The sequence below is a fragment of the Gorilla gorilla genome, chromosome 7 (assembly GCF_029281585.2).
Source record: "Gorilla gorilla gorilla isolate KB3781 chromosome 7, NHGRI_mGorGor1-v2.1_pri, whole genome shotgun sequence".
NCBI classification, from domain to species: Eukaryota; Metazoa; Chordata; class Mammalia; order Primates; family Hominidae; genus Gorilla; species Gorilla gorilla.
In genome coordinates, this window is record NC_073231.2 from 11,091,100 (window position 1) to 11,109,580 (window position 18,481).

The 18,481-nt window shown below is 40.4% G+C and overlaps 1 protein-coding gene and 1 pseudogene across 1 annotated transcript in view; both read left to right on the forward strand.

The window, feature by feature from the left end:
- Positions 1-2,012: 2,012 nt before the first annotated feature.
- AGPAT5 (1-acylglycerol-3-phosphate O-acyltransferase 5) overlaps positions 2,013-18,481 on the forward strand; it is a 50,956-nt gene continuing 34,487 nt past the window's right edge. Inside the window, exon 1 of the mRNA XM_019032692.4 lies at positions 2,013-2,504. Coding sequence (XP_018888237.1) covers positions 2,286-2,504 — 219 coding nt within the window. The 5' untranslated portion in view covers positions 2,013-2,285. The remainder of the gene's footprint in view (positions 2,505-18,481) is intronic.
- LOC134759054 (tyrosine-protein phosphatase non-receptor type 4-like) lies at positions 2,442-18,475 on the forward strand (annotated as a pseudogene).

Consider the following 18,481-nt stretch of genomic DNA (forward strand, 5'->3'; position numbering starts at 1 on the left):
TTTCATCCCACAGGTAACTCCTTGTTAAATGTTGTACAAGGAAGGCGTAGACAGAATTCACCTTTCACTGTTCCACTGGTGCCCGGTAGGGTATGCAGAGGAGGAAGTCGGCTGTGCTCTGAAAGAAGCACCATTCCAGTAAAGGGGAGGAAAAGGTCATCAGACTGCAAGGGCTCAACAAAAGTACAAGGGAAGGAGGCAGAGGGTGTGGGCTGATTATCAACTAAGAGGTTTGCACGGAAAAAGGAGAAAAAAACAACAACAGAAAAACAGGGCCGGGTAGTGGCAGAAAGAGAGGGTGGATCTGTGACTGTTCACAGGAAGAGAGGAGCAGGAGCAGCACAGAGAATAACTGATAGTCAGGAGCTGGGTTTGGAGATAAAGAGGGAACAAGAGAAAGTTAAGTTCTCTGTTTTCATGGCAAACATTGCACAAAAGTTTACAACTTGGTGACTAACAGTAACCTGGGGTGATTCACAGTAACAAATTTACACATAAACACATATTTACTGACTTCATACACAGCAATCCTAACATGAACACAGAACCTGCTTTATCTTTTCACACACTGTTCTAGTGTAGAGAAGTCTGGTCTCAGTTAAAGAAAGCATAAGGAGCATTAGTTGTGCACACTGTCCACACCCGTGACTTTTTTCCTCCAGTACTAAACCTAGTGCTTCTTACAGTACAGGGCAATGACAGCCACAGAAAGAGAGAAGCTCCTTCTTCTGTGTAATGCTTCCTGCTGGCCTTCAAATACTTGTTACTTGAGAGATCTCCATTCACCTGGCTTTGTCCCCAAAGGTCACCATCTACCAATGATGTTGTTATTTGATGTTAATCATGTATAAAGAAAGTAGCTACCATCCTGGCCCTGATTAGAACTTTCCACTGAAATGCCGTCCTGCCTAAAGGTAGCACAGGCTTCCATTATGGTGGTGGTTGGGGGGGGGAAATATATATATATATATATATATATGGTAAAGCATTTGGCATTCTTTTAAAGTACAACTATCCCTGAAAAGGGTTACACATTAAACCATTTTTACTACAGCCAAAGGGGAGGAGAAACATCCAAAAGCCCTGTGGATCTGCTTTAACATCAATAAAACAGTTATCCAGCCTTCCTAGCTTTTACTGAAGGCTACAAAAGTATGCTTTTTATGGATTATACATGTGCACGCAACTACTTTAATTACTACAGAAAAAAACGAGGCTCCTTATTAAAAAAAAAATCAGAAACAAGTCCAACAGACTCTGAGGAAATGAAGCAAGAGTGAATTCTGAAAAGGTCTAATAAACAGTATGGAAATATCCTTGTGGGGTTGTTCTTCAGCTATGCATAAACATGTAATTATCATCATTACTGTGATGGGGAAAAACACGGACCCTAATTCTGAAACACCCTGGTAGCGAGAGACGGGCAGGAGGGGCTGCTGCGCACTCAGAGCGGAGGCTGAGGAGGCGGCGTCCCCTTGCAAAGGACTGGCAGTGAGCAGAAGGGGACACTCGAGCTGCCCCGCGACCTGGGCCGAGCTGCCTACAACCTGGGTCCAGGTGCCTGAAAGAATTAGACCTGCGATAACGCTAACACCCCCTTTCTCACTGCTCTGTGTGCATCCCGGCGCCCAGGGACTTGTGAGCAGCAGGTGCGGATTCCGCGCAGCTCCAGCGACCCTTAAACCTGCCCGCGCGCACGTCCGGCCCGAGGGAGCAGAACAAGAGGCACCCGGACCCTCCTCCCGCCAACACCCACCTTCACCCAGCTCCGTCAGTCGCCACCACCTCCCTTCCCGCGTCCGCAGCCGGCCCAGCTGGGGAGCATGCGCAGTGGCCGGAGCCGGGTTGCCCGCGCGCCCAGATGGTAGCTGTACTTCAACTGTCGGCCCAAACCAACCAATCAAGACACGTGTTATTGCCGCCGAGGTGGAACTATGGCAACGGGCGACCAATCAGAAGGCGCGTTATTGCCGCGGAGCCCCCTGTCCCGGCAGGGGGATGTGGCGATGGGTGAGGGTCATGGGGTGTGAGCATCCCTGAGCCATCGATCCAGGAGGGCCGCGGGTTCCCTTGCTTTGCCGCCGCGAGCGGCGCACGCAGCCCCGCACTCGCCTGCCCGGCCCCCGGCGGCGGCGCGGCCCATGCGGCTGGGGGCGGAGGCTGGGAGCGGGTGGCGGGCGCGGCGGCCCGGGCCCGGGCGGTGATTGGCCGCCTGCTGGCCGCGACTGAGGCCCGGGCGGCGGGCGGGGAGCGCAGGCGGAGCTCGCTGCCGCCGAGCTGAGAAGATGCTGCTGTCCCTGGTGCTCCACACGTACTCCATGCGCTACCTGCTGCCCAGCGTCGTGCTCCTGGGCACGGCGCCCACCTACGTGCTGGCCTGGGGGGTCTGGCGGCTGCTCTCCGCCTTCCTGCCCGCCCGCTTCTACCAAGCGCTGGACGACCGGCTCTACTGCGTCTACCAGAGCATGGTGCTCTTCTTCTTCGAGAATTACACCGGGGTCCAGGTGAGCCGCCTGCCGCTCCCGGGTCTCGGCGTCCACCCGAGCTCCCGGGGGCGCGGACCTCTCCGCTCCCCCACAGCTGGCGAGGGTCACCCGGCCGGCCCGGCGGACCCAGCACGGAGAGCACGTGCCGCCTCCCCGCCTTCCTCTCCGCATGCTTCCTGCCGTTCTGCCGAGATCGCTCTCTAGGAAGCTGTGGCTGCGTCGTCCTGAGGCTACGAGTGGGACCCGCCATCCCCTTTCCACGCCCCTCGCCTGGGTCTGATGCTGCTTAGCAAAGTGGGTGCAGATGCACGTTTTAAATAATAGGGCACGCGTTTAGCAGTTTCTGGCCTTTGGTCCAAAGAGGTGGTCATGTTGGAACAGATCGGAGACGTCTGCACTCCGAAGTGCGCTTTTACAGTGACCTCTTGAAACAGGAGTACAATTCGGTCTTGTGTTCTTTCCCTTGGACAAGTGAAAGCTGGGCGAGGAAATGAATACATTTGTTACCGTAGAAGGCTAACTAGATACAATTCTTGCCAACTTTAACTGGGCTTGAATGTGTGGGTGATCTGTTGTCTGATTACTTTCTTTCTGTTACTGTTTCTCAGTAGAGATTGGATTCGTAGATTAAACTTGAGAAACAAACCATAAAAGTGGAAGGCCCTCTTTAACAGTAGGTATTTGAAGTGCTATAAAAAAAAGGTGAATTTTTCTTTTATTTCTCAGTTTGAAAGAACAGCTTTATTCTTGGTGTTTCCTAATGTCCACCTAGTCGTCTTTTACTTTTCTTGGTAGGGTTAGGGTGGGATGGGGAAAATGGGACGGTATCATTTTGTCTTTTTAACTTTTTTTTTTCCACCTACAGCAGCTGTTTTTACCCTGTGGTCAGTCAGCTACTATATTTAGTTTGCAGTTGCACTGCTGTTCGACCCTTGATGGCCCCAGTTGGAAGTTGTTTGGGGGGAAGGAACTAGGAGAGGCCAGGGCCTCCATTTAAACCAGTGTCTGTAAGTGTCTCCTTGGAAAGAAAAAAAGATACTGTTCCAGATCATGGTTTCCTGGTAATTGACGTTTAAAATGAGCCTCATGTAAAAATTTCAATAATTCAGGCTAATTTTTTCCCTTTGTATGGTAACTCCACCAAGTTTGTCTAAATGTATGACTTTTATCATGATTAAGTTTTTACTTCCACATCATATGACAACTGGCCTGGGATGGGATATAAGCACAGAAGACAAAGTCATTCACCTCTTAAAAAAATAATTCTGTCTGTGGCGGGTTATGTTATTTTTGTTCAAAGAGTACACAATATGATGCAGAATACACCATTGAAGGATTTTTTGGTTTGGCAAGTTCTTATTTTTTTAAATGGCTGTAAAACCTAGCAGTGTTTCTGAAACCTTACCTGATGTTCAGAGCTCCAATTTACTTCTTGATTTCCCAGCAAGTGATTTTGAAAACATTTAATCTAATCATTCCCCCGCCCCACCCGCCCTCTATTCAAATCAAAGGAACTGGCATCCAGCACTAATTTTCATGCATTTATGAAAGGATGCCTGAGGACCCTTAAGTATAATTCAAAATTTTGTTTAATGTGTGTTCCTTGATGAAGTTCTTTAGGAATCCTAGAACTAACTGATTGCCCAGTGATCATCAAATGCAAGTTATGAACATTTAATAAAAATTTAAAACCAAGAGTTTCTTGTTCCTGCATTTTTATTTTTATTGTTTGGAGGAGACAAATAATTATTTTCTGTTTAGTAACAGAGAGCAGGGTATTTTGAATTTATTAGAGTCTTTTTCTGGAATCTGGGTTTCCTGTGTACACAAAGCTACCTTTCAATATTTTTGATTGTTTCTTTTAAGATTAAATCAATAGAGGAATAAATAGCTATCTTCAAACATAAGACCTAAAGGAAAAAGATTTATAGTGACGTTCTGTCACCTTATTTTTTACCTATGACTTTGTACCATTAACTTTGTCACTGAGATGTTTTGATTAAAATTTTTAGCTTGCTTTTCTTGTTTTGTTAGGACACTCTTTTTTTCTTGAATTGTTTTTATCAGCTTTCGTTTGCAAGGCTAGTGATCATTCTCTTGTTCTGTGTAAAGTATTGTTGACTCATTTCTGAAGGGAGTTTTAGTAATTTAAGAGGTTATAAGTTTTTAAATAAAAGGTTTATTAATTTATATACATTAAAGAGGCATTTTAAAACAAATTTTTTTTTAATGACATTTTTACACCTTTCAACTCTAGGTTTAAAAAATAAGTGGTTCACAGTAGTTCTTGCAGAAGAATATTTTCTTTTACATAGAATTTTTAAGCTGAAGAGAAGGAGTAGTAGGTCCATGAGATTTATGATATGTGCTTGGCAGGTAAACCTGCTTCCAACAAATTTGCTTGGATTTTCCTTGGATTCTGGGTAAATACCTTTTTCTTCCCTAATTTCACTACTTTATTTTCATATGTATCTCTGAGATAGAGAAATATTTCAGTCAGTGCTGCTAAAATTGTTCCTTATAACTCGTTTATCCTTTTAGGTCCTTCCAGAATCTCTCATTGGTACTGAAACTCAAATGGGTACTTTCTTCACCATTTATTTCTTTAGAATAAGTAATAAGAATTTTATAAGCTTTTTTATATTTCACGTAATGTGAGACTCATTGAAAATCAACTTAAGTCTCTCTACTATGTTGAGAGGCATTGATTCAAGTACCTGTGTTACTTTCCTGTGCTGCTGAAACAGATCACCTCACACTAAGTAGCTTAAAATAATAGAACTTATTTTCTCGTGATTCTGGAGGCCAGCAGTTTGAAATCAAGGTGTAGGCTCAATTTTACTCCTTCTGGAGGCCTTAGGGGAGAATCCGTTCTTGGGGCTTTCAGCTTCTGGTGACTGGTGGCATTCCTTGGCTTGGGGCCCCATCACTTCAACCTCTGCCTTACAGTCCTTGCTGCCACCTCTTCTGTCTCACATCTCACTCTCCCTTTCTCTTAGAAGGATGCTTGTCATTGGGTTTAGAGCCCACCTGGATATTCCAGGATGATCTCTTCATCTCAAGATCCTTAATTATAACTGCAAAGAGCCTTTTTCCAAATAAGAAAACATTCACAGGTTCCAGGGCTTAGGATGTGGACACATTTTTTGAGGCGCTGCCCTTCAATCCACCACAATAATGAACTCCATAGTTCTGCCTATTCAGTATTTTGTAGTTATTTCGTAGTTTAACTTGCCTTATTTCTTTAGGTATTTACATATTAAAGCATTTTGGTCTCCGCTTTCTTTAACAAAGAACCTGGTTTTCTGTAATAAGTTTACTTACTTTCCCATAATCTTTTAGTTTCTTATTTACAGATTTACCTTCACATATCCCTTAAGTAGAACATTTGATTAACTGTTTTATTTTCAGAACAAATCTGTATTCTATATAATAACCAACATTCATATTTTGGTATTCTTTTAATTCTTAACTGATTCTGAAATTACCATCTTGTGATTATATATATATATATATATATATATGGAAATAACTGAAATATTGATAAATTAAAGGTGATATAACTTCTAAGACAATTAATTATGTATGATGTGGTGAATATACTGGTGTTTGGTTTGTTTGCCACTTAAAAGCCCTATCTATAGGATAGGCAGTAACTTGAATGTGGAATGCTTAGAGACTCAGAATAAGAGGCCGTATGTATATCTTTGAGCTGGAGTTTAAGGAAAACTTATGGGAAATTAAAAGGAAAGTTGGAGTACTGACAGAGGAGTGGGTAGGACTCATGAAAAAGGAATGAAGTTACCTTAAATTCTATCATCGTGAGTTAAAGTGAAACTAGATTTATCTTAGTTTATAGCCTAGAATTCTATCCTAGGAATCTAGATATATCCTAAATGTTGAGATAGCTGCATAAACAATAACTGTAATAGTTATGATAAATAATGAAAAATCTTTTTAGCATGTTTTGTGAAGCTGATAAAAGTTAATAGGATGTCTTCAAATGTCAGAATTCTTTTTTCTTTGCTACTTTTTAAAAAAATTTCTTTTCCCCCATTCCTATGCAATACACTGAAAACTGATCATTGAAATTTGTAGGCCAAAAAATCAATCAACACGTAATAGATTGGGGTTTGGGTTTTTTTGAGTCAGGGTCTTCTTCTGTCACCCAGGCTCTAGTGCGGTGGCACCATCGTGGCTCATTGCAGCCTTGAATGCCTGGGTTCAAGTGATCCTCCCAAGCAGCTGCCGTGCCATTATTTCTAGCTAATTTTTAGAAGTTTTTGTAGAAATGGGGACTTTCTGTGTTGCCCAGCCTGGTCTTGAATTCCTGGCCTCAGGTGATCCTTCTGCCTTGGCCTCCCAAAGTGCTGGGATTACAGGTGTGAGCCACCATGCCTAGCCCCTAATAAATATTTTACCGATTTATCTTGCTTAAATCAGTTGGTAACACTTGGAATTTACTTCAGAATATATTTTACATTAGTGGCTCTGACTGCTAATTCCCCCTTCCCCAAATGCTATTGTAATATAACAATAAAATGCACAGTTCTTAAGTTTATATAAAATAAACTTAGGTTTTCAGTTGACCTGCTTTAAGTGTAAAATAGTGTGAAAAACACAAGAAAGAAGATAAAGAATTTAAGATTTTGACATTTCTCTAATATGCCCTTAACTTCTCCAAGGATTCATACTTTTTTTTGTAAGACAGAATCTCACACTGTTGCCCAAACCAGAGTGCAGTGGTGCAGTCTCCACTCACTGCAACCTCTGTCCCCGGGCTCAAGCGGTCCTCCCACCTCAGCCTCCTGAGTAGCTGGGACTACAGGTACACAGCACCATGCCCAGCTAATTTTTTTTTTTTGGTATTTTTTAGTGGGGGTAGAGACGGGATTTTGCCATATTGCCCAGTCTGGTTTTGAGCTCCTGGGCTCAAGTGATCCGTCCTTGATCCACCATGCTTAGCTGATTCATACTCTTAACTGAAACATTGTTCCAAGTTCCTCAGAAACAGTCAAGGCTTTTTATCTAGAGAACATTTATAACTGGATCTTTGTTTGTGTAGCACTAATTCATCAAACTAATCCTAAACTCCTAATGAGTTAAATTTATATTCTGAATCTTGCTGTAAAAGCAGCCATTCATTAGAATGAAACATGTTTACTTAGAATTGGAGAAGGGAGCTTATAAGTCATCTAGTCTACTCCCTTTTATGACACTTCTACATTCTTTCTGCACTTCTGCCAAAATGTTGCCCAGCGTCGTCTCTGATACCTGTAGTCCTAACGAGAATATGAATCGTACCTTGTATCCTTAATTTTACTCTTCTCTGCTTATTTGCCATTCATGTGAAGACCTTAAATAGATCTTAAATTGCTTCCTTCACTTTAGCTGAGAGTAATAGGACTGTGTAGGTTTGGGTGTGTTTCTGCATTTGCTTATTTAAGCAGGATAATAAAAACTTTTACTATAGGAAATTAAACATTTCCCAATCAAATACAATTCCAGTCTAACACAATTAAATTCTGGTTAGGGAACTGGTTAACTTACTAGACTTATAGGAAAATCCTAGAGAAATGTAACTAGAACTCTATTTTTACACTTTATAAATATAAACCTCTGTGAACAAACCAGTTATTTCAGGTTGCATTTGTGTATAGTTTTTTAATGCCTTATTTTTCTATTTTAAAATCACAGGTGCAATTATACATTCAAACACTGCCACAATACTTTGAGAAAGTTAAAGTTTCCCCTACTCCTACACTACGTACACCTTTCCTAGGTATGTGCCAGTTTGGTGCGTAACTTTAGATTTCTTCCAAGAGCTTTTGAGTAAGTGTTTGAATTGTGGGAAGGTTCTTTAGTTAAATGAACTTCTTAGAGATGAGTTTTTTAGTACAGTAGCACGAAATATACCTGCGTACCTATGGGGATACCTCTGTGCCATTATGATGGAAGGCACGGGAAAACAGCACTCTGTATATACCTAGTTTACTTTCCCTCTTTTGTATATTTGTCTGATTTTGTGGAGCTGATGCTTCTCAAGTGGAATCAGAAGTTAATTTTTCCTTTACTATTTTCTCATTTTATTATGGTTTCTTAACTAGAGGTTGATGTTAGTAGTTGGACCATTCAATAGTAAGTAATGACTTTTCAGTAAGGGATCTCTAGAACCTAGATCCCTTAATTCCTGCAATATTCCCATGTGCACATTGTTCCAGGTGCTGTCCTGGGTACCAAGGGATACAGTGTTTGATAGACAATGTACCTGCCATTATGGAGGTCACATTCTAGTGTGGGAAGACAATCAATAACAAGAAAATGAAAATTTACTGTGCCATGCCAGGTTGTTTAGCCTGGTGGGCGAGAGGTAGGGGTTTGGAAAATCTTACTGAGCAAGTGACATTCGTGTGGAGCTCTGTAAAAGGGCCAGCTTGGAAGGTAATGTAGTCATCCAGGTGAGAAATGATGGTTAGGGGAGTGGAAAGAGTGGATGTTAAGATTGAAAAGAATTCCAAATCTATTTTAGTGGTAGCTGATAGGGGTTTGTGATTGAATGTGGAGGAAAAAGAAGAGGGTGGGTTAGTAACACACTCAGTCGCAGTTAGTGAGTGCTGCTGTGTGCAAGTATTGTTCTATTATGTAAATAATTCCATCTTTACAAGGTGTAGGCACCATTCTTCCTCTTTTACAGACAAGGAAAAGGGAACACCCGTGGTTCACATCTGTAGTAGCCTAGCCAGGAGTTTCAGGCACTCATTTTCTGAAGATGCTCTGCCTGGCAATGTGGTTATATTGGTTGAAATGAGACCCCTACTCTCAAGGTATTCATTTAGGAAAGACATGAACTGCCAGTTACAATATAGGATAACACTGAAATTAGAGACGTGTTTATTAGCTTTGCCATACAGAGGTAAAGTAACTCTTTAAAGTAACTCTTTGCTTGGGTTAGTGGAGAAGGCTATAAAAATTACTTGGAATTTTTATTTTGAACATGCGTAATTAACATGGAATGTTTAGGGAAAAGAGGTTTTCAATTGATAACATAATAAACATGAGGAGTTTGAAGCATGGCATTCAAGGCTTTCTAAATTCTGCCCCGGTTAACTTTTCCATTCGTTGGTTTCATTCTAGTCTAGCTTTTCCTTCTGGGCTGCCCCTCCCCACATTAGACCGCTCCTCTCTGGAATTCCAACTCAAGCCCTTGCTTTTCTCTATCTGTCATGATCTTACCCCATCTCAATGTTAGGGTAACTTTTATGTAATATTAACATATATAATACTAATATAACATTAGCATATTTTAATGTATGGATCATCTCGTCTACAACATTGTAACCTCTTGAAGATGGCAATAAAGGGAAGAATGACTTGATTTTACTTTTCCTTTTAACAAAAATGGTGGAGTAGTCTGGGCACGGTGTGGCTCATGCCTGTAATCCCAGCATTTTGGGAGGCCAAGGCGGGTGGATCACTTGAGGTCAGGCATTCGAGACCAGTCTGGCCAACGTTGTGAAACCCCATCTCTACCAAAAAAAATACAAACACTTACTGGGCATGGTGGTGTGTGCCTGTAGTCCTAGCTACTCAGGAGGCTGAGGTGGGAGAATGACTTGAACATGGGAGGTGGAGGCTCCATCTTGGGCGACAGAGTGAGACCCTGTCTCAAAAGGAAAAAAAGGTAAAAGGGCCAGGTGCGGAGGCTCACGCTGGTAATCTAAGCACTTTGGGAGGCTGAGGCAATGGATCACCTGAGGTCGGGAGTTCGAGATCAGCCTGACCAACATGGAGAAACCCCTTCTCTACTAAAAATACAAAATTAGCCGGGCGTGGTGGTGCATGCCTGTAATCTCAGCTACTTGGGAGGCTGAGGCAGGAGAATCACTTGAACCCAGGAGACAGAGGTTGCGGTGAGCCAAGATGGCACCATTGCACTCCAGACTGGGCAACAAGAGCGAAATTCCGTCTCAAAACAAACAAACAAAACAGAGAAAAAAGGCAGAGTACTCTAGGGAATTCTAGTCTATGTTTCTGTGGAAATGTATATGAATCTCACTTTTAAGAGATGGAGATTTTTGAATGGCATAACTAGTTGATAAGTTGTGCTCTAACAGGGTACACAAGTCTAGTAAGTCCGATTCATTCTTTCCTTAAATAGATGAAGGAGGAAGAAACATGACTCCACCCTCAAGAGTAAGGCAGAATGAGCAAAGTCAGAGAAGGTAAAAAAGAATTCTCACACAGCCAGCAGTGCAGAGAAACCTTGGTTTAGTTGTGAATCAAAACCAGTATTTTTTGTCATTTTTGAGCCTATGCAATTCTCCAAGGTTTTATGTTGTTTCCTCTGTTTCTCTGTAGGCACCAGAAATCAAAACCCCAAATAAGAAAGTGTTACTTGAAGATTTTAGAGTACTTACTTGTGTATAAGTGTAAGTAATATTTGGAAGACGACTTTACTGTGCTCCTCCAGCTTGGCATGAGAATTCCAGGGGCGGAAAGAAAGGAGGGTGATGGTACCTGGAAAGGAGAGTCGTGTTAACTCCCAGCCACATATTAAGTGCTAACCACCTACTGTTAAAAGGTGCTAATGTTCTAGACTGACAAAATACATAGTCTACTCTAAAGTAACACATAATTTAGCAGTGCAGAAAGATGTCACTTAAAAGAAAACTTGAATGTATGCTGAGATAGTTCACAAATTAAAGAAATGAACAAAGAACTGAGGAAATAAAGGAGGAATACAACTATGTCCAAATGAATACTTAACTGGGTGGGAGCTGTTGCATATGTAAGCAGGTGGTTCACCTAAAAGTTGGATGTAATGTAGTTAACGCCAGTTCTTGGTGCACTTACATATTGCATTGCTTCCGGGCTTAATTTGTGTTCATATAGGAATAAATTTTTTGTTGGTTTTTAATTTTATTTTACGGGTTCCTTGTAATTCCGTGGTTGATATTCAAAGTGAAAAAAATTACATAAGCTTCTAATATATGAGAAGCCTTCTCACTTGACATTTTTTATTTGGAATTTTTGCAGAGAGTAGTTTTGTCACAGTCAAAAGGTTTTGGGATCTTGGAGTGAGAAACCTAGGTGTAATTCCTATTTCTCTGCCATTCCGTGTGTCATCTGGAGTAAGTGTCAACTTCTCAGTCTCAAGATTCTCGTCCTTAAATGGAATACTTTTTGTCATGCTATTTTGAAGACAAAATGAGATAATACATGAAACTGCCTAGCTCAGTGAATGGTACATCATAGATACTCAGAAAAAACACACCTTCTAAAATAAGAACAGTACCAAAAGACAGGATGTAAAATAAGGGCAGTACCAAAAGACACATGCATGCTGAGTGTATGAGAAAGAACTTCGTGGCCTTCTTGGGTGGCACAGGCCATGGCAGTTCCACAGCATGACGTGGTTGCTGTGGGCGGTAGAGCAGACATGCCGCTCCCCGTCACTGCCTGGCTTTGATGCTTGCTTTCTTCAGCTGAGAGGACGCAGCTGTGATATGAAGGTCTTGTGTGTACAGTCATGACCTCACATTTGCAATTTCCTGCTGGCAGAACCCACGGTCTACAACGTACGAGCGCCAGAGTTCACGTGAGACAGACAGCATACAGAGGCTTGTAACATCCTTCTGGAAAACACTGTGTAAGCATTCAGTGCGAATAAACATGATCAGTGGCAAGTTCTGTTAGATGTATTCTGCAAGCATCCTGATTTTACTGGGCAAGACTATGTTGATTTACAGGCGGCTGATGATTCCATGGATAGCCCACTACTAGTATTTTTACAAATTTAACAAGACATTCTTACTGGAAGATTGCCCTGTTCTTATGATACTGCTGCCCTTTTAGCTTCATTTGCTGTTCAGACTAAACTTGGAGACTACAGTCAGTCAGAGAACTTGCTAGGCCACCTCTCAGGTTATTCTTTCATTCCTGATCATCCTCAAAATTTTTAAAAAGAAATTGTAAAAATTACATCAGCAACATATAGGCTTACGTCCTTGAGAAGCAGAAGTTAATTACCTAAACACAGCAAGTACCTTAGAACTCTGTGGAGTTGAATTCCACTATGCAAGGGATCAAGTAACAATAAAATTATGATTGGAATGATGTCAAGAGGAATTCTGATTTATAACAGGCTACGAATGAGTACCTTTCCATGGTTGAAGATTGTAAAAATTTGTTTTAAGTGCAAACAGTTTTTTATTCAGCTTTGAAAATGACTTGCATAAATCTGGAGACAGATTATCAGGATTTAATATGGTGAATTATAGAGCATGTAAACATTTGTGGAAAGCAAGTTTAGAACATCACATATTCTTCCATTTAGACAGACCACTTCCAACTAGAAAGAATTTTTTTGCACATTATTTTACATTAGGTTCAAAATTCCTAATGCATGGTGGGAGAACTGAAGTTCAATTAGTTCAGTATGGCAAAGAAAAGGCAAATAAAGACAGACTACTTGCAGGACCCTCAAGTAAGCCATTGACGTGGAGATTAATGGATTGGGAAGTAGTAAGCAGGAATTCAATATCTGATGAAAAGATTAGAAACATAAAGTCTTCCATCACAATTGCCACCCGGAACAGGAATTCCTACTCATCAAAATTCTGCATTCATACAAGAGGGAACCTGATTATGACCATCTTCTGTTGGTCCTTTGGTAGATTATGTGGTTCACACTTCTTCCAAATATTTGCAAATCAGAGATCACCATTATCAGCACAAGCTAATAGCATCATTCTGGAATCATCACTATTACAGGACACCCCTGGAGATGGGTAGCCTCCAGCTTTACCACCCAAACAAGCTAAGAAAAACTGTTGGAACCAAATTCATTATTTACATTTTCAACAAGATCTGGAAGATCATATTAATGAAACGTTGATGTTCTATCTTCTCTTAAAAAATCTGCTCCTAATGGCGGTATTCTACATGATAATCTTGTTCTAATCTGAGTGAACCTGATGAAAATGGAAGGTTTGGAGTCAATGTAAAGGGGGGTATGATCAGAAGATGTCTGTGATCGTGTCTTGAGAAGCACCAGGAACACCTTTGATCTCAGTGACTCTCGATTGAAAAGAAGACCAAGTTGTATTGATCAGTGGTTGGGACTTTACAGAACACACCCATGATTGGGTTGTCCTGCTTTTTAAAGCCAACTGTGAGAGACATTCTGGGGAACTCATGCTTCTAGTTCTACCTATGCTGCATATGATGTAGTGGAAGAAGTGCTAGAAAATGAACAGACTTCCAGTACATTCTGGAGAAAGCCCCACTAGATAGTGTCCACCAGGATGACCATGTGCTGTGGGAGTCAGTGATCCAGCTAACCGAGGGCTTATCGCTGGAACATTCTGGACACAATTTGATCAACTTATCAAAAAAAAACTTGGAATGACAATGTCTGGTGCCAGATTACCTTAGAGCCTTTCCAAAAATAGATACAGAGATAGTTTTCCTTATGATGTTACATGGGTTATTTTTAAAGGTAATGAAAACTACATCAGTGCAATTCCAGCATCATAAGTCAGAACAGTGCTTGTCAAGGGGCGTTACCACACACTTGAACAGATTTTTGGCAGATGACTTGGGAACAAGGCTCCTCCATGTTTGTAATGTTGACCACACAAGTTGAATGTGGCAGAGTTAAATGACCCCAATATTGGCCAGAACCCACAGGAAGTTCATCCTATGGATGCTACCAAGCCTTCTGCCACTCAGAAGAAGGAAGCACTGCCTTTATCTTCAGGAAGATCACACTGCTTTTTAACCAAGAGAAAAATTAGAGAGTCATCAATCACACAGATCCAGTACAGAGGTTGGCCTGACCATGGAGACCCTGATGATTCAATGACTTTCTGGATTTTGTTTTTCATGTGCAAAATAAGAGGTCTAGCAAGGAAAAACCCTTTGTTGTTTCTTGCAGTGCTGGAGTTGGAAGAACCAGCGCTCTTATTACTATGGAAACAGCCATGTGTCTCATTGATCTCATTGAATGCAGTCAGCCAGTTTATTCACTAGACATGGTAAGAACAATGAGAGAGCAGTGAGCCGTGATGGTCCAAACACCTAGTCATTACAGTTTTGTGTGTGAAGTATTATTTTGAAAGGTTATGAAGAAGGCTTTGCTGAAGAAAGCAAAAGGAAAAAAAGAGCATTGTCATCTGTTAGGTTCCATTTATTGCATGATAATTGTGTTTGTATTGATTATTGGGCAAGTAGCTGTTTGCTATTTTGATCTTATTTCAGAAGGGCATAATAATTTTACTATTCAATGAAACGTTTTAGACTGGGTAGAAAAAGACTAGTTTTTGTATGCTTTACAGCAGAAATCTTATAATGATTAACTGGTAATATATTTCGTTGGCATAAAAATACATTTAAAAGTTCAAGTAATTATAAACATTGTTAATTGTATATGTAATCATATTCAAATTGAAATTCTTTATGGCTGTACTTCTGTGTAATCATAGACTATGGTGAGAGATAGATTAGCTAGCTATTTCTCTTGTCCATTAATCACTTAACACAGTTTTGAATAAAAAGTTCCATTTCAGTGGATAATAATAATGACAGGTTAACCTATTTTAGTTGGTTACTATGTTCTAGGTGTTGTATGAAGTAGTTTACGTAGTTTCACTGATTTCACTGCAATCCTAGGAGGAGTAGTTACTATTATTACACTCATTTTACAGGCAAAGAAATAGGTTTGGAGGGGTTGGGTGTTTTGCCCAAGTTCTCATCGTAAAATGACAGATGAGGATTCAAATTAAAGTCTTAATTCAAGTCCATTACTTTAGAACCTACCTCTTAGTGGCTCTTATGTTACAGTATAGGGGAGAGCAGACTGTTCCTTTACCCTTGTAGGGTAGCTAGGGCTTGTGAATTAAGAGACAGATTAACAGGAGAAGAGGCATACACATTTTATTGATGTTAGTATTTTTACATGCACAGGGAAGGAGGATTTTTTTTTTTTATCTTTATTTTAAAGAGACGGGTCTTGCTGTGTTGCCACGGCTGGACTCAAACTCCTGAACTCGAGCGATTCTTCTGCTTGAGCTTCCTGAGTAGCAGAGACTATAGGTGTGCTCCTCTGTGCTTGGCTAAAGAAGGGGTTTGTATGTGATTTTTAACAAAGGCTGATAAATTGTGAAGAAGTGACTAGTCAAAGGAGAAGAGGATTTCAGCTCCCAGGGGTGGTAAATTGTGGGAAGATGACTAGGAAATGTACAGTAATAAGGTTTGCTATGCAGGTTTATTTTGCCAGTTGCTGGTCTCCTAACAAGGAACAGGGAAACACCTTTACAGATGGAAATTCATATCACCTTTCCACAGGGAAATTTATGTCCTGCCTTAGGCAGTTAGGGGAAGGGCAGAGAATTCTTCCTGAATCTGCTGTGTCACAGCTGCCTTCAGCACAAAATAATCCTTAAGCCAAAGTAGCATATTTGGGTGTGGCATATTCTCTGATCCCTTTCAACAGTATCGTCTATACGTCTATACTTAACAACAGTGAAAGTTTTTTTAAAAAAATCATGTTTCAGGATTTGCATGTGGAAGGCAAGTGGACATGATTGAGATAAATGAAGAATATATATTTTTTAACAGAGAATGCTGTATATTTTTGTCTCTGTGACATTGTGTTTTGGAGGCTAAGGTGTTAAGCATGTGATTACTTTAGATGCCATATGACTACCTGTTTTTAAGATTAAAAAAGAATCAATAGGCAGTTTATATGTCATGGGAGCAAGTTAAAAACAACACAGATGTGATGAAGGCGAGGTGAAACTGGTCTGCATCTAATTCAGGCCTCCTGAAAGCCAGTGTGTGCAAGATAAATAAGTTTGTTTGACGAAAGCAGAATAACTAGTTTGTCCGTTGTGATGAAGATAGTTATTCAGAAATCATTTTTATTGGCTACCTCTGAATAAATAAATGAAAAGAGAAATTATTTTTTTTCTGTAGTGGATGTCTGATGAGTTCTTAAAAAGTGGATGAAACTGAAATTATCATGAAGAAGCAATTATAATGAACTTAAAATTACTTAAAGAGTTATGAAAAACAGAAAAGCCGTATGTTTTCTTGTGGCTTATTTTGAAGTGACAAATTATTTGCAGGGTACATTTGTAGAAGGAACTAATGTGATTTAAAAAATGAGTACTAGATTTACAGAATCATGCCTTTAAAAAGTCACTGGTGCACTTTAATTATTTTATTTATGTTTATTCTGAAACTACCTTTATTTTGAAAATGAGATATAGCTTTACCTACTGGTGACAGAAGTGTAAATAATTCAGTAAACATCTGTTAAAAACCAGCTTGGTGCTAGGCTCTTGGGGTAGAAAACTGATCGGGCCATTGAGGAACTCATAGTCCCTAAGGGGCTGGGGACTTGTCATTAGGTGTGCAGTGTGTTCTGCATGCTCCTGAAGGAGTGTGGGCAGGTGCGCACCACCATGCCTGGCTAATCTTGGTATATTTATGTAGAGACAGGGTGTGGCTGTGCTGCCCATGCTGGGTTTGAACTTCTGGGCTTAAGAGATCTTTCCTCCCTGCCCCTACCGCCCCCGCCCACCCACTCCACCTCAGCCTCCCCAAAGCACTGGCATTGCAGGCATGGGCCACTATGCCTGGCCTGTGCAAAACTTTTAAATCAGTGCATACTCAATGGTCTTGATGCAGTTTTGGCTTGTTGGTGAGACAGTGGGGATTTACTCCCAAGCCAGGATGTCACTTTTAACTCTGAACAGATCAAACTATTGGTTTTACTCATTTATGTCATTGATAAACTTTATGAATAAAAACTCATTGTGCAAATATTTAAACATACTACATACATAGCACTGTGCAGTTTCTAAGGAAAGTAATGGAAACCTTTGTCACATCCCTGGCTTCCAGAACTTTATGTTATCTAAGTGCATTTGTCTGCAAAGTTGTTGGGTTAATTGCCCCTTTCTTTCTTCTCTTTTTAAGATATTAATAAATAGTGTCACGACCAAAACATAATCCTTATGAACAAGATAGATCTAAAAAGCCTTAGCTAATTTATAATCTTGCATAATCCATGATGACAAGATGCAGAAACAAAAATGCCCTGAATAAAAACTTAGCACCATTAGCAGCCATTTCCTTTTAAGTCTTTACAAGTACACTCCCAGTTTCTCGAAAAATTTATTCTAAAATATGTAAGACACACAAAACAGCAGAAGGACTAATACAGGTACATTGAACACCTGTGTGCCTACCGCCCAGTTTAAAAATAAACTGGAATGATGTTTCTCTCATACTTACAGAATAAAGTTTTAATCTTTAGCATGGAATTCAAAAGACTTCTGCCATTCCAGTTCAGAGCCACCATTCTGGTCTCCTTGCTCCTCAGCCGCAACACTGCCCATGTACCCAACAGGCCTCCAGGGTTACTGCTTCCATTCGTTCTTATTCTCATGAACATTTTCCTTCATCTCATCTGCCAAAATCCCACCTAATAATACTCCTGCTCTGCAGTTTACAGTTCTTTAAAATTAAAAAAGGTTGTGTACCCTTTAGTTTCCTGAAAAAAGAAAAAACAAATTTAAAACATTAAAAAGGTACCATATTTTCATAGTATTTGCATTATGTCTCATTACAGTTCCTGTGGACATGTCTGTCTCTTTTACTAGATTGATTGTGGGCTCTTTGAAGGAAGATATATCTTATGAACAGTGTTTTGTATATTGTTAGCAATCAATAAATGCTTGCTATATTTTTCTCATGAGGATATTGATTATTCTATTTTAATTTATTACCGTTAACCTGTACTATACATAACTGCTTTGTGTACCTGAGCTGTTTATGATCTCTGAGGCTCCTGTGAGAGATCTAATTTTTGTTAATCATGGATGGAAATATTCACAACATCATTCATCAGTTTCTTCACATTGTCTTCCTTTGTATATTACAGATGTTTTAAAATATCAAAGTAATGTTTTTTTGTTTTATCTTTT